This window comes from Meles meles, chromosome 12, assembly GCF_922984935.1.
Source record: "Meles meles chromosome 12, mMelMel3.1 paternal haplotype, whole genome shotgun sequence".
Lineage (NCBI taxonomy): Eukaryota > Metazoa > Chordata > Mammalia > Carnivora > Mustelidae > Meles > Meles meles.
The window spans coordinates 14,129,381-14,151,106 of NC_060077.1; the positions used below are offsets into that span (position 1 = coordinate 14,129,381).

The 21,726-nt window shown below is 39.0% G+C and overlaps 1 protein-coding gene across 2 annotated transcripts in view; it reads left to right on the plus strand.

Moving 5' to 3' along the window:
- The window catches only part of KNTC1 (kinetochore associated 1), a 78,770-nt gene that overhangs the window by 4,601 nt on the left and 52,443 nt on the right, over positions 1-21,726 (plus strand). The window contains exons 3-20 of one of the 2 annotated variants that reach the window (XM_046025946.1): positions 4,413-4,533; positions 7,363-7,478; positions 7,824-7,902; positions 8,972-9,049; positions 9,914-9,948; positions 11,079-11,189; positions 12,165-12,258; positions 12,621-12,673; positions 12,891-13,006; positions 13,340-13,394; positions 14,410-14,508; positions 15,924-15,967; positions 16,074-16,139; positions 16,238-16,313; positions 19,356-19,481; positions 19,572-19,661; positions 20,034-20,087; positions 20,674-20,735. In XM_046025946.1, the coding sequence (XP_045881902.1) occupies positions 4,413-4,533; positions 7,363-7,478; positions 7,824-7,902; positions 8,972-9,049; positions 9,914-9,948; positions 11,079-11,189; positions 12,165-12,258; positions 12,621-12,673; positions 12,891-13,006; positions 13,340-13,394; positions 14,410-14,508; positions 15,924-15,967; positions 16,074-16,139; positions 16,238-16,313; positions 19,356-19,481; positions 19,572-19,661; positions 20,034-20,087; positions 20,674-20,735 (1,475 nt within the window). The remainder of the gene's footprint in view (positions 1-4,412; positions 4,534-7,362; positions 7,479-7,823; positions 7,903-8,971; positions 9,050-9,913; positions 9,949-11,078; positions 11,190-12,164; positions 12,259-12,620; positions 12,674-12,890; positions 13,007-13,339; positions 13,395-14,409; positions 14,509-15,923; positions 15,968-16,073; positions 16,140-16,237; positions 16,314-19,355; positions 19,482-19,571; positions 19,662-20,033; positions 20,088-20,673; positions 20,736-21,726) is intronic. The other variant, XM_046025947.1, reaches the window with a different exon arrangement.

The window sequence follows — 21,726 nt, forward strand, 5'->3', positions numbered from 1 at the left end:
GAAAATGGAAAAGTTATCAAAGTTATCAAAATTTGTGAAGTGCAGCAAAAGCAGTGCTTCCTGGAAAATTTATAACATTGAATGTATGAGTTAGAAAAGAAGAAAGATGTAAAATCAATAATGTAAGTTTTTTGCTTAGGAAACCAGAAAAGTAAGGGCAAATGAAATCCACAGTAAATAGAAAAAAGAGTAAGAGAACAGAAAGGAATGAAATTGAAAACAGGAAATTAGTAGAGAAAAATCAATGAAACCAAGAGTTTCTTTGAAAAGATCAATAACATCTGTAAATCTCTAGCCAGGCTAAGTAAGAAAAAAAGAGAGAGAACACAAATTAGTAATATCAGAAATGAAAGAGGGGACATCACTACAGACTCTATGGACATTAAAAGGATGGATAATCAAGAAATACTAAGAACAGGGACACCTGGGTGGCTCAGTTAGTTGGGCGGCTGCCTTCGGCTCAGGTCGTGATCTCAGCATCCTGGGATCGAGTCCCACATCAGGCTCCTTGCTCGGCAGGGAGCCTGCTTCTCCCTCTGCCTCTGCCTGCCACTCTGTCTGCCTGTGCTCACTCTTTCTGACAAATAAATAAATAAAATCTTAAGAAAAAAAAGAAAAAAGAAATACTAAGAACAGCTCTATGCCCACAAATTTGGTAACCTAATGAAATGGACCACGTCCTTGAAAGACATAATCTTCCAAAGCTCACACGAGAAGAAATAGGCAATCTGAATAGGCCTCTATCTATCAAAGAAATTGATTGTATCAGTAATTAATAACCTTCCAAAACAGAAAGAACCAGTCTCAGATGGGTTCACTGGTGAATTCTACCAAACATTTAGGGAAGAAATTATACCAATTTTCTACAATCTCTTTCAGAAGATAGAAGCAGAGGGAATACTTCCTAACTCATTCTATAAGCCCAGCATTATCGTCATACCCAAACTTTATAAGAAAACTACAGGCCAAGATTTTTCATGAACAGAAATGCAAAAATCCTCAACAAAATAATTATTAAATTGAATCCAATATATAAAAAGAGTTTATGTTACAGCCAAGTAGGATTTATCCCAGGTATGCAAGATTGCTTAAACATTTGAAAATCAGTTAATGTTGGGGCGCCTGGGTGGCTCAGCGGGTTAAAGCCTCTGCCTTCAGCTCAGGTCATGATCCCAGGGTCCTGGGATCGAGCCCCGCATCGGGCTCTTTGCTTAGCGGGGAGCCTGCTTCCTCCTCTCTCTCTCTCTCTGCCTGCCTCTCTGCCTACTTGTAATCTTTATCTGTCAAATAAATAAATCTTAAAAAAAAAAAAAAAGAAAAGAAAATCAGTTAATGTTTAGGTGAGGAATGTATTAACTAACCTTATTGTGATAATCATTTCACAATATATATGTATATTAAATTACCACATTTTACACCTTAAACTTACACAATATTATTTGCAAATTATATCTCAATAAAGCTGGAAAAAGATCAATGTATTTCTTTATATCAAGAGATTAAAGAAAATCACATAATCCTATCAATAGATGCAAGAAAAGCATTTGAGGGGCACCTGGGTGGCTCAGTGGGTTAAAGCCTCTGCCTTCGGCTCAGGTCATGATCCCAGGGTCCTGGGATCGAGTCCCTCATTGGGCTCTCTGCTCTGCCTGCTTCCTCCTCTCTCTCTGCTTGCCTCTCTGCCTAGTTGTGATTTCTCTCTGTCAAATAAATAAAATATTAAAAAAAAAAAAAAGAAAAGCATTTGAAAAAATCTAACAATCGTGATAAAAACTCTCAGTAAACTAGGAATAGAAGGAAGCTTACTCCATTTGATAAAGAAAAACCTATAGCTAACATTATACTTACTGGAAAGAAACTAGAAACTTTCCCAATAAAATCAGAACAAGGCAAAGATATACCTCTTACTACTTCTTTTCAACATCATGCTGGAAGTCCCAGCTAATTCAATAAGACAAGAAAAGGAAATCGATGCATACAGATTGAGAAGAAAGAAAGAAAACTTTGTTTGCACACGACTTGATTGTCTATGTAGAAAATCTGAATTAGTTGACAAAAACCACCTGAAACTGAAATACTTAGAGCAGTGTTGCAGGATATAAGGTTAATATGCAAAAGCCAGCTGCTTTCCTGTATGCCAGCAACAAACAAACGGAATTTGAAATTAAAAACATAATCCAAACTAATCTTTGTGACCTTGAATCAGGCAAGGCCTTTTTTTTTTTTTTTTAAGATTTTATTTATTTGACAGACAAGTAGACAGAGAGGCAGGCAGAGAAAGAGGGGGAAGCAGGCTCCCTACTAAGCAGAGAGAGTGATGCGGGGGCTCGATCCCAGGACCGTGGGACCTGAGCCAAAGGCAGAGGCTTAACCCACTGAGCCACCTGGTCACCCCCAGGCAAAGCCTTCTTACATGTGATGCCAAAAGCACAAGTGACAAGAGAAAAAAAATAGGTAAATTAGACTTCCTCAGAATTAAAAGCTCTGTTTCCAAGGGTGCAGTCCAAAAAGTGAAAATACAACTCACAGGATGGGAGGACATATTTGTAGTTATCTGACAAGGAACATGTATCCAAACACTACAAAGAACTTCCAACTTAATTATAAAAAGACAAATAACTTGGTTAAAAAAGGGCCAAAGACCCTAGCATAGGAAAAGATGCTTTGCATCTTTTTTTTTTTTTTTTAAGATTTAATTTATTTATTTGACAGAGAGAAAGAGAGAGATCACAAGTAGGCAGAGAGGCAGGCAGGGAGAAAAGGGGAAGCCGGCTCCCCGCTGAGCAGAGAGCCCAATGCAGGGCTCGATCCCAGGACCCTGAGATCACAACCTGAGGGGAAGGCAGAGGCTTAACCCACTAAGCCACCCAGGTGCCCCAGATGCTTCACATTTTGTCATCAAGGAAGTTCTATTTAAAACATCAGAATGTGGGGGCACCTGGGTGGCTCAGTGGGTTAAAGCCTCTGCCTTCGGCTCAGGTCATGATCCCAGGGTCCTGGGATTGAGCCCCCATTGGGCTCTCTGCTCCACGGGAAGCCGCTTTCTCCTCTCTCTTTCTGCCTGCCTCTCTGCTTGCTTGTGATCTCTGCCTGTCAAATAAATAAATAAAATCTTAAAAAAAAAAATCAGAATGTGGTGGCATTTTCAAGAACTTCCCCTGGAGAAGGTGACTATTGAAACAAGCACAAAATGAAGTGATTGGATTAAAACTTAGTGGGGGAAGAATAAGAATAGTTAACATTTATTGAGCATATATTATATGCAGGGGTATCTTCTAAGCCTTTACATGAATTCATAATTATTATTCCTGTTTTTCAGGAGAGTCTGTTGAGGCACTTGCCCAGCATTACTCAGCATTGTCAAACACTGAAGTGTCCAACTGCTTCAGGATACATTTCTGGGGCTCCTGCGTGGCTTAGTCAGTTAAGTGGCTGCCTTTAGCTCAGGTCATGATCCCAGGGTCCTGGGATTGAGCCCGTTGTCAGGCTCCCTGCTCAGCGGGAGACTGCTTCTCCCTCTCCTTCTGCCTGCTGCTCCCCCTGCTTGTCCTCTCTCCTTCTGTCAAATGAATAAATAAAATTTAAAAAAAAAAAAAAAGGACACATTTGCATGCAAAGCTGTAATAACTGGAAGCTGAAAATTAGAGACTCATGATTGGCTTGCATAATTTTTTTTAAAGATTTTATTTATTTATTTGACAGAGATCACAAGTAGACAGAGAGGCAGGCAGAGAGAGAGGAAGGGAAGCAGGCTCCCTGTTGAGCAGAGAGCCCGATGCAGGGCTTGATCCCAGGACCCCAGAATCATGACCTGAACCTAAGACAGAGGCTTTAACCCACTGAGCCACCCAGGCACCCCTTGCATAATTTATTTTTAAAACGTTGACTTAGCTGCCAATATTTAAAACTCAGAACATTTCACATAAAGATCCAGTTTTCTAGGTAAATTGGTTGTGGCCATGCCGGGGTTGCATTTCCATCCACTTTTAATCTGTTTCTGTTCTCTTTACTGTAGTGGGGGTGTGAGCCCTCCAGTTCACAGCACACCCTCCCCGCCCAGCCCAGGCCCGGGTCATATCTCAGACACTGAGACTCTGTGCCAGTCTTGGCTCATTCATTCAATTTGAGGCCTGCCTGCTCCTACAGGCGTAAGATCCATCCCAGGAAACAAAGACTTGCCCATTAGAATTGCTTGCCCTTTCCTAGCAATCTTGGAATGTTTCCCCGTTTGGGACTCTGAATGGATTCATGATATACCATAGAAAGAAAAACTTGACTAATTAGAAATAAATAGACTGAAGAAAACAGTTAACTTTTAATGCGGGTACTTGGGACTATGATGATATTCTTGGTAAGTATTGTTAAACGTGCATAAGAACATTTTATTTTAGTCCTGCTTTTCCCTCCCACAGGCCTCGTTAAATCCAAAGATACAAGCATACAGCTTAAGTAGCGGGTTTATTATTGTGGTGGACCAGTCGGTATTCCTGCTTGACTATGTTTGCAGACTGCTTCAGCTGCATCTGGAATTTGGTAAGTCCAATGCAATACAGCAAATAAATTGAAAACCAAGTATACCTTGCTACCGATTTATACCGCATTGCCTTTTCTTTACTCCGTTATTTCTAAGACTTGAAATTGAACTAATTTCAAAAAATTAATCTAAAGTGCCTTTAAAAAAAAAATTTAAGGATTTTATTTATTTATTTGACAGAGAGATAGAGAGTACAAGTAGGCAGAGCAGCAGGCAGAGGGAGAAGGAGAAGCAGACTCCCCACCGAGTAGGGAGCCTGACGTGGGGCTCCGACGTGGGGCTTGATCCCAGGACCCTGGGATCACAACCCGAGCTGAACGCAGCTGCCCAACTGACTGAACCACCCAGGCACCCCTAAAGTGCCTTTTTTGTGCTGAGTACTAGATGCAAGGGATCCCTTCTCTCAGTAAATCTAAGGAGTACGTGTATATGTAAATACATGTAAAGCAATAATGAAGTTTACTTGCATGATTTTTTATTTTTTTTTTAAGATTTTATTTATTTATTTAACACAGATCACAAGCAGGCAGAGAGAGAGGAAGGGAAGCAGGCTCCCTGCTGAGCAGAGAGCCCAATGCAGGGCTCGATCCCAGGGCCCCGGGATCACGACCTAAGCCAAAGGCAGAGGCTTTAACCCACTGAGCCACCCAGGTGCTCCTTGCATGATTTTTTTCTAAAAGATTTTATTTATTTATTTGACAGAGAGAGATCACAAGTAGCAGAGAGGCAGGCAGAGAGAGAGAGAGGGAAGCAGGCTCCCTGCTGAGCAGAGAGCCTGATGTGGAACTCCATCCCAGGACCCTGAGAGCATGACCTGAGCCGAAGGCAGCGGCTTAACCCACTGAGCCACCCAGGTGCCCCTGATTTTTTAAATTAGAATACCATGGAAACCAGGGTGCCTGGGTGGCTCAGTGGGTTAAGCCTCTGCCTTCGGCTCGGGTCATGATCTCAGGGTTCTGGGATCGAGCCCCGCATCAGGCTCTCTGCTCAGCGGGGAGCCTGCTTCCTCCTCTCTCTCTGCCTGTTTCTCTGACTACTTGTGATCTCTCTGTCAAATAAATAAATAAAATCTTCAAAAAAAAAAGAATAAAAAAGAATACTGTGGAAACCAGTTAAGCCCAGTTTTGTTAAAGTTCCCGAATCTTGTACATAATTTAATATTGAACAGATATTTGAATACTTTTAGAATATATATAGCCCTGTAAGGGCGCCTGGGTGGCTAAGTCAGTGAAGCATCTGACTTCAACTGAGGTCATGATCCCAGGATTCTGGGATCAAGCCTCGCATTGGCCTCCCTGCTTGGGGGTGGGAGGGTGCTGCTTCTCTCTCTGCCCTTCCCCCACTGCTTGTGCTCTCCCTCTTTCTCTCAAAAAAAATAAAATCTTTAGAGTGTATATATAACTCTACAAAAAGCTTTTTATTTTTATTAATGAGAAAGGAAGAAAACGTGAGTGGGAAGAGGGACAAAGGGAGAGAGAGAATTTTAAACAGACTCCGTGCTCAGCACGAAGTTCCCCATAGGGCTCAATCCCAGGACCCTGAGATCACCACCTGAGGCAAAATCAAAGTCTGATGCTTACCCAACTAAGCCACCCAGGTGCCCCTATAAAAAGCTTTTTAAATGCTAATGAAATAAGTCATTGAATTAAAAGGCTTTAATTATACAAATATGGATGTAAGACTACATTAAGGGACAAGTCAGTGATTGGACTGGAAAATAGGCGAAAACATTGTGAGTAGTTTTTCTGAAATTTGAAAGATTGGTTTTTGAAGTGCTTAAAAACTTAGCAGAAAAGGGGGCGCCTGGGTGGCTCAGTGGGTTAAGCCTCTGCCTTCGGCTCAGGTCATGATCCCGGGGTCCTGGGATTGAGCCCTGCATCGGGCTCTCTGCTCAGCGGGGAGCCTGCTTCCCCCTCTCTCTCTATCTGCCAGCCTCTCTGCCTACCTGTGATCTCTGTCTGTCAAATAAATAAATAAAATCTTTAAAAAAAAAAAAAAAGAACTTAGAAAAGGAGTCAGGAGGTATGCATGGGAGAAGGCAATCTTGATTGCGGTATGGAGGCAAGGAACTCCTATTTTGTAGAATCTCATATCTACCCTGAATGGTCTACAAGAGTCACAATTTCACCATGAAATAGTGGGCTGTGTTAATGTGTAATGCGTTTGTGCAAAGTCTTTGTTTATATCTTATGCAGGAGGGCTCTCCTGAGCGCTCCAGTGAGCCCTGTACCATATGTGGCTCTTCCACGCTATCTTCCCCTGCTTTACGTTTTCTTTTTTCCAGAGAATTTACCACCTTCTTACATGAAATATAATTTATTACGCCCTAATTGTTTATCATCTATTTCTGCCTTGGACTTTGAGCTCCATGAAGGTGGGACTCTTTTGTTACTGTTCTCAGATATATGCAAAAGGCCTCAAATATTACTTAGCTTGTAGTAAGTGCTCAGTAAATATTTGTTGACTAAATAAAAGTATCATTCTTTTTTATTTTAATCACCACTTTTTGGACATACTTAAGGTTGGATAGTTGACTTTTTTTTTTTTAAGATTTTATTTTATTTATTTGACAGAGGGAGAGAGATACAAGCAGGCAGAGAAGCAGGCAGATGGAGAGGGGACACAGGCTCCCTGCTGAGCAGAGAGCCTGATGCAGGGCTTGATCCTAGGACCCTGAGATCATGACCTGAGCTGAAGGAAGAGGCTTAACCCACTGAGCCACCCAGGAGCCCCGAATAATTGACTTTTAACAATAAAACTTGCACTTTTTTATATTGAAAAGAAGTATTTTCGATGGAAGCTAGTAACTTTGATTTGAAATTTTTCAGATACTGAAGTGGATGTCGTTGGCCTCTGTCAAGAAGGAAAGTTTCTTTTGGTTGGGGAGAGAAGTGGCAACTTACATCTTATTCATGTAACATCAAAGCAAACATTACTCACTAATGTAAGACCTTGTTATGTTTTTCATTTTTGTCACTTAAATTTAAAATTACTTCTTAGACAACTAAAACTGTCACAAACCATTACTTAATGTATTTTTAATTAAGAGAATAATATCCTTACATTAAATTTAAGAATCATACTTAGAAATATATGAAGTAAATGCAATATTGAAAAATTAAGCTTTGAATATATTCCTAGTATGCTTGTCCAAAATAGTTTACTGTTTTAAAACCTAATTGTTTGGATTATAGGCAGAATTATTGATAATACTAGGCTTTAAAGAATATAATTCTTGATTGGATTTTTCTGGGTTTAATCTTATCATTTGAAATGAATTTGCAATTAGGCTTTTGTTCGGAAAGCTACTGATGAAAATCAGTGTACTTACCGGAATCTTGTTATTGAGAAAGATGGTTCAAGTGAAGGTAAGTTTTAAAAATTTTTTTCAATATCCTCTGACTAATACCCAATAAAAAAATCAGATTAACTACAAATCTAATCATTTATTAACTATAAATCTAATAATTTATTAACTACAGTTCACTTTTATACCATCTATTCAATGTTAAGTTTTCTAGGGGCTCAAATAACATTATGATAAGAAATAAGTTTCTTTTTTTTTTTTTTTTTTTAAAGATTTATTTATTTATTTATTTGTCAGAGAGAGAGTGAGTGAGCACAGGCAGACAGAGTGGCAGGCAGAGGCAGAAGCAGGCTCCCTGCCGAGCACGGAGCCCGATGTGGGACTCGATCCCAGGACGCTGGGATCATGACCCGAGCCAAAGGCAGCCGCTTAACCAACTGAGCCACCCAGGCGTCCCAAGAAATAAGTTTCTATACTTTAGCTCTTTTCAGGGGTTTTGATGTACTTTCCCTGAATATAATATTCTAAATTCAATTTCATAGTTTTGAGAGTTCTATAGATTACCAAAGAGATGTTATATTCCTTTAAGATGTTTTTGTAGGTTTCAGCATATTTATCATATTTTTATTTCAACAAATGTTAACTGGACCTTAACTTATTTCATTATATCTGTGATTTTTTTTTCCTGGCAAGTGAAGTTTGATTTATAAAAGTTTCAAAGAAGTTAGCATTATTTTTGCAAATAACTTACCAGTTCTTTCTAAATAAGCCTTATCTGTATCATTCCCATATTATTTGATGATTAAAATTTAATAATGAGAAAATTGACACATTTTTAAGATAGGTCCAAACTCTTAAATTTTATTTATTCATTTATTTGAGAGAGGGTACTCACAGGAGTGGGGGCAGGTGGAGGCAGAGAGGGAGAGAGAGTCTCAAGCAGACTCCATACTGAGCAGGGAGCCCAACGCAGGGCTCGATCTCATGACCTTGGGATCATGATCTGAACTGAAACCAAAAGTCACGTACTTAACTGGTCACTTAACTGACTGCACCACCTAGGTGCCCCCAGACACTTCAATTTTTTTTATGTACCTGTTAGACAAACTGGCTTGATTTTATTTCAATAGGTACCTATTATATGCTACTGCTTACAAACAGTGGATTTTTTTATATCACAAATCTTCAACTTGCAAAAATTCAGCAAGGTAAGTAATGGATTTTTTATTATTATTATTTATTTGTCGCAATATTTCTTACTAGTTTTTTGGGTAAATTTTTAAATATTCTCTGTTAGAATATTATTTTAGTTTAATTAGATTCTATAAAACCGGATATACTTTTAAGTATTCATATATTACTTATTCTTCACTATTAGGGCTGCAATAGAATCTGAAGAAATGTATATTGTTTACAGCCTTCAAGGAGTTTATAGCTTATTCGGGGAGACAAGACACACACTAGCATAGTGATACATGCCTTTTGATGGAATGAACGAACTTGGAAGCTGAAATGACTGTATAAACACGTTAACAATACAGGCAGTAATCCACACTATGTGCTAAGTGGGATGGACCATACATGCCTCTGAGCTGGGAAAGTTTGGGGAATCGGTTCAGGCATGTGTTCAACAAATATTTTTTCGTAGTCTTTGTGCCAAGATTGTACAAAGTCCTGGGGATGCCACAAGACCTAGTTCTTCATAGTTTAATGAAGGAAACAGACAAATAAAAGCACTCTTCCAAAATGGTGTGCAAAGTGTTGAAGACTTTACAGGTAGGACTTCAGAGCTTGGATAGGAGAGCTGGAGCAGAGAGAAGACCACCCTAGGAGGGAGAAACATGGTAAGGGAAAGTATGCAGAGGCACGCTGGGGACTTAGAGGCAGCCTGGTGGGTACCCTATGACATGTTGTCACAGTTGATATCTGTGGTCAAGGGCAAAACTGAAAAGTCATCAGTGCTTCTCATTAGAAGAATAGTGTATTTAATCTCACCTTGACACACAAGGGTGACTTGCATATATTTTATAGGTTAATACTATAACTTTGGTCTGTTCTCTCCTTTCATGCAGCAATTGAGAATGTAGACTTCAATACAGCAAAAAAGGTAAGAAAAGAAAACCACATTGTCCTCTTGAAACTGACATTTAATTTTAGTTTAGGAGAGTGTTTCTGGATATTAAGGTTGATATTTTGGGTATTAGGGTGATATAACATTTTAATAACATTGCCATTTAAAAAAAAAACAACATTGGGGCGCCTGGGTGGCTCAGTGGGTTAAAGCCTCTGCCTCGGCTCAGGTCATGATCCCAGGGTCCTGGGATCGAGCCCCACATCGGGCTCTCTGCTCCATAGGGAGCCGGCTTCCTCCTCTCTTTTCTCTGCCTGCCTCTCTGCCTAGTTGTGATTTCCCTCTGTCAAATAAATAAAATATTAAAAAAAAAAACCAACATTGCCATTAAAACTGCATTTATAAACCTGGTGATTCACAGACCTGTACCCCTGGGGCCAATAATACATTATATGTTAATAAAAAATAAATTAAAAATGAATAAATAAAAATGCATTTATAAGAGCTGACTCCTTGGGGCGCCTGGGTGGCTCAGTGGATTAAGCTGCTGCCTTCGGCTCAGGTCATGATCTCGGGATCCTGGGATCGAGCCCCGCATCGGGCTCTCTGCTCCGCAGGGAGCCTGCTTCCTCCTCTCTCTCTGCCTGCCTCTATGCTTACTTGTGATCTTCTCTCTGTCAAATAAATAAAAAAAAAAAAAAAAAAAAAAAAGAGCTGACTCCTTCATTGGAACATGTGACTCAATCTCAGGGTTGTGAGTTTGAGCCCCATATAGGGTGTAGAGATTATTTAAAAATAAAATCATTAGGGGCGCCTGGGTGGCTCAGTGGGTTAAAGCCTCTGCCTTCGGCTCAGGTCATGATCCCGGGGTCCTGGGATCGAGCCCCACATCGGGCTCTCTGCTTGGCGGGTAGCCTGCTTCCTCCTCTCTCTCTCTCTCTGCCTGCATCTCTGCCTACTTGTGATCTCTTTCTGTCAAATAAATAAATAAAATCTTTAAAAAAATAAATAAATAAAAAATAAAATCATTAAAAGAAAAAAGGTGTATTTAAAAGTAAAAATAAAACTGCGTTTATAACGGATTGATTTTAACTCATTTTTGTCAATCTTTCTAAGGAACTTGGACTGTGGAATATATGACATTCTTATTTTTTTTAATTTTGCAGTTACAAGGACAAATCAAGTCTGGTTTTATTTCTACGGAAAATTATCATACTCTTGGTTGTCTCAACCTTGTGGCTGGAGAATTAGCAAGTGAAATTACTGTGATAATTGGGGTAATTCTTTTAATAAAATTTAATTTTTTTGCTTCAGAAGTGTTTCTTCATTAGCATATAGTTTGGGTTCAATTACAAGTTAATTCGTAATGTGTAACAGAAACAGAGAAATTGTAAAATTAAGGTTGTAAAATTAACTCAATAAGAACACCTAAGTTTCTATATTTGAAAACATAGTGCATCTTTATTTTCACTAATTTCTATCTGAAATTTAGCATTTCTTTCAATTATGAATCTAGGCCAAAACAAAAAAGTCTAATTATATTCAAGGAGTATACTCTAATTATATTCAAGGAATAAGTAAAAATTCAATAGAATTATGGCATTTGTAACACTTTTACCTGCCAGGTTTATATTTTATATTAAGAAGCAGTCACATTGGGGAACCTGGGTGGCTCAGTGGGTTAAGCCTCTGCCTTCAGCTCTGGTCATGATCTCAAGGTCCTGGGATGGAGCCCTGCATTGGGCTCTCTGCTCAGCAGGGAGCCTGCTTCCCCCTCTTTGCCTACTTGTGATCGCTTTCTGTCAAATAAGTAAAATCTTAAAAAAAAGAAGCAGTCACATTTCTCTATCCAGTTCAGTATTTCATTAGGGTTTCAAATGATTTAAAATGAATATTTTTGAATTTTTTATCAAAAATCTGTGGTTACTTTAATGAAACTACTTAACCAAAAACTATATCTCATCCTGCTGGAGAAGGTCTTAGAGTTGACCTCATGTCTTTGGAGTGATTTGCGTGAATGTGCCCACTCCTTATTAAAAATTCATGTGATAACAAACAGCCAAGTTGGCTGTTCTTTCTATTCTGTTTTGTTGAAAGCAGACTAAGAGAGGAACTGGAAGATAAAAGCTAGTTGGACTTGAATACATAAGTATATTTTGAAATTAGTAAGGTGTACAACTTGGGTGTTTCTATTTCGAGGAGACTTCGGATCTAAGAACCAAATTTGCAGTTGATGTGTTTCATCTCTGTAGGGAACCGGTAATTGTGCATTCTCAATATGGGAACCAGACTCTTCAAAAGAAGGAATGACAGTTAAGAATGTTATTGATTCAGAGATTATCAGAGGTAAAATAAGTTAATGTATCTAGTTGGGATCATTCTGAATGAGTTTTAATTTTCACGTCCATGTGCTAAGTCTGGCGAATGGGCCATTTTACCTTACTGCTCTGAAATAAGCCAGATTAGTGTGATAATTGTCCACACACATGATTGTTCTTGACCTGTTGCAGTGTTTACTCTTCATTTTGGGAGGTTTTCCATTTTAGTGGTCATCTAAAAATACACAGAGGCGGGAATATGAGAATGGGAGCTTCTCATTTGAGGGTAGTCGTTCTGCCTTTCCGTAAATAATGGTAGTTTATTATTTAAACGTGACTATCTATAACACAAAAATGTAATCTCTACACACCTTGCTTTCTCTTTTGTAGGTGCAAAGAAGTTCCAGTTGATAGACAATCTACTTTTTGTTCTTGATACTGATGTATGTTTCTGATATTTCTCCTTCAATTTTTTTCATTTGGTATTATGTTGAGTAACACAAATTTGTCGAACTTAAGACAAGGACTTGAGCTGGGGTGGATTACTATCTGGTGTGCTGTGCTTTATTTCAGTACACGTATCAAAAGAGAGATCCTGCAATGTAAGACCTTGAAATGTCATTAAGACGATATATGCCCTTGAAATGTCTCTTTTTGCAGAATGTGCTGAGCGTCTGGGACATTTACACGCTGACTCCCGTATGGAACTGGCCCTCTCTTCACATCGAAGACTTTCTTCTTACCACCGAAGCAGATTCTCCCTCATCAGTCACGTGGTACATTATGACACTAGTAATGATTTCCCTTCTGTTATAACCAAGTTTCTTAATCATTCATGATATATTACATTCTACCTAACCCTCTGGACAGACTGACAGGGTAAGGACCATTCCATTGTTAGCTCAATGCATTGAGAACATACAGGCATCACAAACCTGCAAGTGGTTGTGTTAGACAGGGTGTCAGTCTGGACCATAAGCACGAAGAAACCAGGTTCAGTGTCCTCTCAGGAATCAGTTTTAACCGTTTCGAATATTCCTTTGACTTAGCCTATATCTAGCAATTGGCAGAGCTTATTTGGTTCGCTTAAACCTTCTTTTCTCTTTCAGGCAAGGGATTACAAATCTCAAATTAGTAGCTCTGACAACTACTACTGATAAGAAGGTATTAGAAAATTCTATTTCACATTTGTCCACATTATGTGTTAGAAATTGCATTAACTAATATAGAAGTGGTTAAGTAGGGCCCATAGCATTTTAAGTCTTTGTTGGCACACACTTGACAAATCAGAAATAATCCTGCAGAGTTCATTTTTTTTCTTTTTAAGATTTTATTTATTTGACAAAGAGAGAGAGAGAACACAAGTAGGCCCAGAGGCAGGCAGAGAGGGAGGGGGAGGCAGGCTCCCTGCTGAGCAGAGAGCCCAATGCGGGGCTCGATCCCAGGACCTGAGATCATGACGTGAGCTGAAGGCAGAGGCTTAACTCACTGAGCCACGCAGGTGCCCAAATTTATTTAAAAAATTTAAATTATTTAAATTTAAATAAATTTTAATTTTAATTTTAAATTTTAAATAAATCTTATTTAAAAAAAAAAATGGAGGGTTATCTTTGTGGCTCAGTCAGTTAAGCATCCAACTCTTGATTTCAGCTCTGGTCATGATCTCAGGGTTGTGAGATTGAGCCCTGCACTCAGCACAGAATCTGCTTGTCCCTGTCCCTCTGCTCCTCCCCAGCTCACGTGCACAAGCTCTCTCTCCCCCACCCCCAAATAAATAAATAAATAAATAAATAAATAAATAAAATCTTTTTTTAAAAAATAACTCTAAGTCTCCACTTCCCATTTAAGTGGAGCATTGCAGAATTAAAAATGTTCATTAGAGTGACAAGAAAATGTTCATTAGAGTGACTCATTGTTAGGAATTACATTCACCTTAAATACAAATCGTAGAATGAACTTCAAGCATATTGTTTTTCATCCAGCAGACTTGGAAGTTGGAATAGAGCATAATTTTATATGTAACATTTAAATAATTCACTAAAGGACTTAGTTATAAAATTGTTTTTTGTATTTAGCCTTGCACCAAATATTTTAATCTAGGCTCATGATTATGAAGTAGTATCTTGTTCTTATAAATTTATATGATCTACAAAACGAATTGCTGTTCTGTTTTTCCTAGATGAAAAATCTCATGGTTTATTCATTACCTACGATGGAAATACTGTATTCTTTGGAAGTATCTAGCGTTCCCTCTCTGGTCCAATCTGGAATTAGCACAGTATGTTGATGTGTATTTTGTACTTTATAATAAAAACCATTAAGTAAGCTAGGGGGCACCTGGCTGACTCGGAAGAACATGGGATTCTTGATCTCAGGGTCCTGAGTTTGAGCCCCACGCTGGGTGTAAAGATTACTTAAATAATTTTTTTTTTCTTTAAAGTTAAGTAAACTAAGCATGAGTGTAATACCTGGATAGATCTCAGGTTTACAAGTGTATTTCATGTTACCAGATGTTTTCAAATACATTTGCCAAATACTAGTCATATAAGGAAAAGAAAGGCATATTATTTAAATAAAACCTGAATCATCTACTTACTCAGTTTTCTTGTGTTTCTGCAGGAAGTATGATAAGTAATTTGGGGGGAGGGTCATTGCTTTTATGTACTTACCTTTTAATTATGACTTTGTTAAAAAACGTATTACATTTGTTTCGTATATTCACACACACACACAGTTTTTCCAAACCATTTGTATTTACTTGCAGACCTCATGGCCTGTTGCCCCTAAAGTCTTCAGCAGGTCTCTCCTAAGAATAAGGGCATTCATCTGTAGCACCATTATCACTCGGGAAATTTAACATTAATACAATACTATTATGAAACATACCATCCAAATCCAGATTTTACCTATGGTGCCAATTACTTTAAAACTCTTTTTTTTCCCTTGATCCAGCATCCAGTCAAGCGTCATGCATGGAATTTTGTTGTCATGGTCACAGGGTGGTCTGCTTTAATAGTTCCCTAGTCTTTTTGTTTCTGTAAGACCTTGACATTTTCTGAATCCTCTCCTGTTGTGTTATAGAACATCCCTCTGTTTGGATTTATCATAATTAGGTGCATGCTGAGCTTTCTTTTTTTTTTTTTTTTTAAAGATTTTATTTATTTATTCGACAGAGAGAGATCACAAGTAGACAGAGAGGCAGGCAGAGAGAGAGACAGAGGGAAGCAGGCTCGCTGCTGAGCAGAGAGCCCGACGCGGGACTCGATCCCAGGACCCTGAGATCATGACCTGAGCCGAAGGCAGCGGCTTAACCCACTGAGCCACCCAGGCGCCCCCATGCTGAGCTTTCTTAGCAAGGGTACCACAGAGGCAATACTGTATTGAACTGTGTCACAGTAAGGGGCTCATGTCCATTTGTCCTATTACTAGTGATGACAAGTATATGATTACTTGGTTAGGGCAATTCTGTCAGATTTCTCCACTCTAAGGTACTTTTTGCCGTTTGTAATTGCTGAGTAAATTCTGTGGTATTATCCTGAGACTCCAAGAATATCCTTTTTCCCAGTGGTTTTTGGACAGTGAATTTAGAATCCATTGATGGATAATTCTCACCCAAACCAGTTGTTACTTTAATAACTTGAAAATGAATTATTTCTGTATTTCAATTTTAAACATTTTTTTTAATTGTTGTAGGATACAATATATCTTCTGGAGGGAATTTGCAAAAACAATTCAACGTAGGTCATGTTTTGTTTTATCAAATAAGTTGTTAAATAGCAGCTAACTTACATTTTGCTTATTAATATTAATGACAAATACACTTACAGTAAAAACTTTTTTCAGCTTTTCTGAAGATTCAGTCTCTGTTGTGGTACTCAGATGTCTTACAGAAGCTTTACCAGAAAACAGGTAACTTCTCATTTTCTTTTAAGCTTTACCACTTAACGATAAACTTAAATTTCCTGATTAATAAAAACTTTACTAAAATTTCTTTTTCAACTTGTCAGATTGAGTCGGTTACTTCACAAACACAGATTTGCTGAAGCCGAGAGCTTTGCAATTCAGTTTGGACTAGATGTTGAGGTAAATCATTCATGAATTCATTTGTTCATCAAACAAGCTTATTTTCATGCAACGGGGACTAGGGAGACAGACATGTAAAGCATAATTGGAATTTAATGATCAAGCCTATAATTAAGATATGACCAAAGTACACTAGGGATTCAAAGGAGAGATTGACGCTTACTGGGGCGGAAAGCCTTCACGGAGGAGGTAATTTTTGTGGCAGATCTTGAAGATGTTCCAGATGGTCCGGGAAGAGGAAGGGAATTCTAGGTGCAAGGACAGCATGAGTAAAATGAGGGAGGCTTTTAAAAAAATATTTATTTATTCATTTGACAGAGAGAGAGAGAGAGAGACGCGGAGAGAGGGAACACAAGCAGGGGGAGTGGGAGAGGGAGAAGCAGGCTTCCTGCAGAGTAGGGAGCTCGATGCAGGGCTCGATCCCAGGACCCCGGGATCATGACCTGAGCTGAAGGCAGAGGCTTGACCCAGTGAGCCACCCAGGCACCCCCAAAATTTATTTTTATTTTTATTTTTATTTCTTTTATTATTTTTTTTAAGATTTTATTTATTTATTTGACAGACAGAGATCACAAGCAGGCAGAGAGAGAGGAGGAAACAGGCTCCCTGCCAAGCAGAGAGCCCGATGTAGGGCTCGATCCCAGAATCCTGGGATCATGACCTGAGCCGAAGGCAGAGGCTTTAACCCACTGAGCCACCCTGAAAATTTTTTTTTAATTAAAAATGATAATAGTGGATGCCTGGGTGGCTCAGTGGGTTAAAGCCTCTGCTTTCGGCTCAGGTCATGATCCCTGGGTCCTGGGATCAAGCCCCACATCGGGCTCTCTGCTCAGCAGGGAGCCTGCTTCACCCTCTCTCTCTGCCTGCCTCTCTGCCTGCTTGTGATCTCTGTCTGTCAGATAAATACAGAAATAAAAATCTTTAAAAAAAAAAGTCCTGGAGAGTAAGGAAGGAAAAAGCCTGATTGTAGTAAAGAGTTAAAACTTCTTTAAGTGGGTGGTGGACACTCCTGTGTTTTTTGTTTTAAAAAGTGTAACATTTTAGGGTGCCTGGGTGGCCCAGTCAGTTAAGCATCTACCTTCAGTTCAGGTCATGATCCCAGGATACTGGGATCAAGTCCTACATTGGGCTGCCTGCTCAGCAGGGAGTCTGTTTTTCCCTTTGCTCCCCCTGCCACCACGTGCACTCACTTTACATCTCTGTCTCTCTCAAAAATAAATAAATAAAATCTTCAAAAATAAATAAAAGTGTAACATTTTTTTTTTTAAGATTTTATTTATTTATTTGACAGAGAGAAATCACAACTAGGCAGAGAGGCAGGCAGAGAGAGAGAGAGAGAGGGAAGCAGGCTCCCCGCCAAGCAGAGAGCCCGATGCGGGACTCGATCTGAGGACCCTGAGATCATGACCCGAGCCGAAGGCAGCAGCCCAACCCACTGAGCCACACAGGCGCCCCAAAAGTGTAACATTTTAAAACATACAAAGCAATTTTGTGTGTTGTTTAGAAAGGTCTATGAATAAAGGGATAGAGATTAATGGGATATTAAACACCAAAATCAGAGTAATGGATACTTCTGGTTGGGACAAGGAGAATGATGTATTTGGGAAGAAGAGGAAGGGGTTCTTAAGCTATATTGGTAATATTTATTTTTAAATAGGGTGATGAGTACATGAGTGTTATATTATCTTTATGAACATCTGAAAGTTTTGTAATAACTAATTTTTTTTTTTTTTTAGATTTTATTTATTTGACAGAGAGAGAGAGAGATCACAAGTAGGCAGAGAGGCAGGCAGAGAGAGAGGGGGAAGCAGGCTCCCTGCTGAGCAGAGAGCCCGATGCGGGGCTTGATCCCAGGACCCTGAGATCATGACCTGAGCCGAAGGCAGAGGCTTAACCCACTGAGCCACCCAGGAGCCCCTGTAGTAACTAATTTTTTAAAGATTTTATTTATTTATTTAACAGAGAGAGATCACAAGTAGGCAGCAGGCGGAGGGGGTGGGGAAGCAGGCTCCCTATTAACAGAGAGCCTGATGCAGGGCTCCATCCCAGGACCCTGAGATCATGACCTGAGACCAAGGCGAAGGCTTAACCCGCTGAGCCACCCAGATGACCCTGTAATAACTAATTTTCTTAAAAACCTAATGGGGGCTCCTGGCTGGCTCAGTCAGTAGAGCCTGTGACTCTTGGTCATGAGTTTGAGCCCCACATTGAGCATACAGATTACTTTAAAAATATAAGTAAAATTAAAATTGGAAAGTAAATGGAGTGAAAAATCAGAATCTATGAAAGCAGTTTTCAGGGAGTGGAGAAACATGAGTAGAGAAACTAGCTTTCTTATCATTTTTACCTTTCAGAATTAAGACAGTCCTTGTTGAAGTTGGCATTTTGGTTGTAAGAAAGGAACCTAAAGTTTTGGGTATTTCTTTTTCCTTCTTTCTCTTTCTTCCTTTCTTTCTTAGAGAGTGTGTGCAAGCTGGGAGAAGGGCACGAGGAGAGGGAAAGAGAATCTTATGCAGGTTCCATGGAGCCTGACAAGGGGCTTAATCTCATAACCCTGAGATCATGATCTGAGCCCACACCAAGAGTTGGATGCTTAACCGACTGAGCCACTCAGGCGCCCCGTGTGGTCACATTTTAAAAAGCAGCTCCATCGCTTTGGAACTGCTTAGTTTCAAGTACATTACTTACCCTTCCTGGAGTCTTGGTTTTCTTGATGGTATAACGGGAATGTTAGTATTCATCCCATTATACGATGAGGTATAAATGTTTGCTCAGGTTTTTATGAGAATTAAATGAGATAGTTCATGTAAGGCTCTTAGTACCCTGCTTGACACGTGTAGTTCAGGACTCAAATGGTCTCCGTAACTCTTCGCAATCTAGATTACCTTTGGGTTATCTGAGCATTACCTGCTTTACTGTTTAGTCTTGGGCTGCATGAAGCTTCCCCTTTTTTTCGTAACAGCCTGTTGCCTGCAGCCTAAGAAGTCGTGCACAGACAGTATTTTGCTTCAAGTTGCTTAATGAAGCATGTTTGTATTACAGCTTGTTTACAAGGTGAAATCCAATGATGTATTGGAGAGATTAGCCTTGAGTTCTGCAGACACCAGCAAGCAGACCGAATGGCAAAAACTCATAGATGAAGCTAAGAACAGTCTACATAAAATCCAGGTGTGTTTCCCCCGTCGTGTATGACAGCATTCAGATAGACGGTCTGATCGACATTAGGTCACCTGACTGTGTCTGGCATTTCTGAAACAGGACGATGAATTTGTGGTGAATTACTGCTTGGAGGCTCAGTGGCTAACCTATGAAACAACCCAGGAAATGCTAAATTATGCCAAAACTCGGGTAGGTTTTATAACGTTTGTGCCTGTTAGTTTGTCTCATGCAAAAGAAACCATCTCAGAAAAAATGAATCTTGTGTCCATCGCACACATGTCCTAAAGTGCATTTTCTGCCGTAGGTTCCCATCAGTGAGCTCTGAATACCGTTGCTTTATATTCCTTAAAATCAAGGTGTAACGGACGGGCAAAATATTGTGAGCTGTTTTCATAAGATGCATTATTTTTTGAAGATATGTCATATTTTAATCATTCACTGTTCATCTCAGAGTTCAATGGGACCTGATAATTCGTGTCCTTTCACAGAAAATCCATCTTCCTTCATGAAAAAAACTAATATAGCAGATATATTAACTTTGTTTCTCATTGTTCATCTTAGCTTTTGAAAAAAGAGAATAAAACTGTTCCTGTCTATTCTGATGCTTTAAAAGAGGTAATTACACTGTACTTAATTTGAGGGTAAATGTACCTTTACAGTATGTCTTTCAATTCAAGATAGACCTGTATTTTTTTCAAGAGCAACTGATTTTAATTCTTGTTTCCTTACTGAAAAGTAGGAATAATAGTAGTACTTATAGGATTATTTTGAAGTCAGATGAAATAATTTATATAAACCATTTTGCATTGTGTCTGTCATTGGTTAACCACACGAATAAATATTAACCGTGATGGTAACTATCATGGTTTAAACTCTTATTAAAGCAAAGTAAATTTTTGGTATAATCCAACTGCATTTTAACATAAGGGCATTTATATAAATCACTGGGAAAACGAGTTAATTTTGAAGGCACCTACAATTATTGTGTAAATGCCTTCTCTTTTGCAGTTTTATTGCACTGAATGTGATTGGAAATGTTTCCATTATTCCAAGGTTTTTTGGGTTATATTTATGAGAATTGATCTCTAATATGAGGTGAAATATGTAAGACTTCTGAAATAGAAGGCCTAATTTCTGGGGATTTTTTAACTTAATTTTCTTGCATTGACATTCAAATTATCACTTTTTTTTTTTTTTTTAGGTACTAAGGGCTCATGCAAAATTGACTACTTTTTATGGAGCATTTGGACCAGAAAAATTCAGGTGTGTACATTCTTCGTTTTTTATTTTTAGATTATAAATTAGACTAAATGTGTTTCTGGGAATCGGGTAATAGAAAATATTATTTTCCTGCTAGGTTGTAGATACTCTTCTCCACCATCTATGGAACTAATAAATTTGAAAGGCCAATTTAAATGCATGTATCTTTGCCTTAGCAATTTCACTTCTGGCAGTTGATTCCATTAGATATACTAACATGTGCACCAAGAATATCATTATTTACACATATGAGAGATAGTTATCTTAAAGATAATAGAAATTATTTGCCAAATTAACAATGAAGGGGGAAGCTTTATATTTTCCCTTGTGGCTAGTCAATCCCCCTTTCCCTGATGTATTTGTCTATCTCTGGACTTTATATTCAGTGGATTTTATATTTTCATTCACCAGTATCATAGTTTTTTTGGGTTTTTTTAAGATTTTATTTATTTGAGAGATAGAAAGAGAGAGCCTGAGTCGGGGGAAAGGGCAGAGGGAGAAGGAGAAGCAGACTCCCCACTGAGCAAGGAGGCTGATGTGGGACTTGTTCCCAGGACTCTGAGATCATGACCTGAGCCAAAGGCAGAGGCTTTTTTTTTTTTGTTTAAATATTTTATTTATTTGACAGAGAGAAATCACAGCTAGGCAGAGAGAGAGGAGGAAGCAGGCAGGCTCCCTGTGGAGCAGAGAGCCCGATGTGGGGCTCGATCCCAGGACCCTGAGATCATGACCTGAGCCAAAGGCAGACACTTAACTGATTGAATCACTCCTTGAATCACTCAAGTGTGCCTAAAAATGTATTTTTGTTCATAGTAGCCAAACACTACATTGTTTACATCCACCAACAGAAGAATAGGTGTATAACTGTGGTGTGTTCATATGACGGAATACTGCTTAGCAATAGAAAGAACAAACTGCTGGCACACACACAGCCCCACGGACACATCTTAGATCTTGTAAGGGTCTTGCAGTTGGCAGCATAACAACCCCTCAA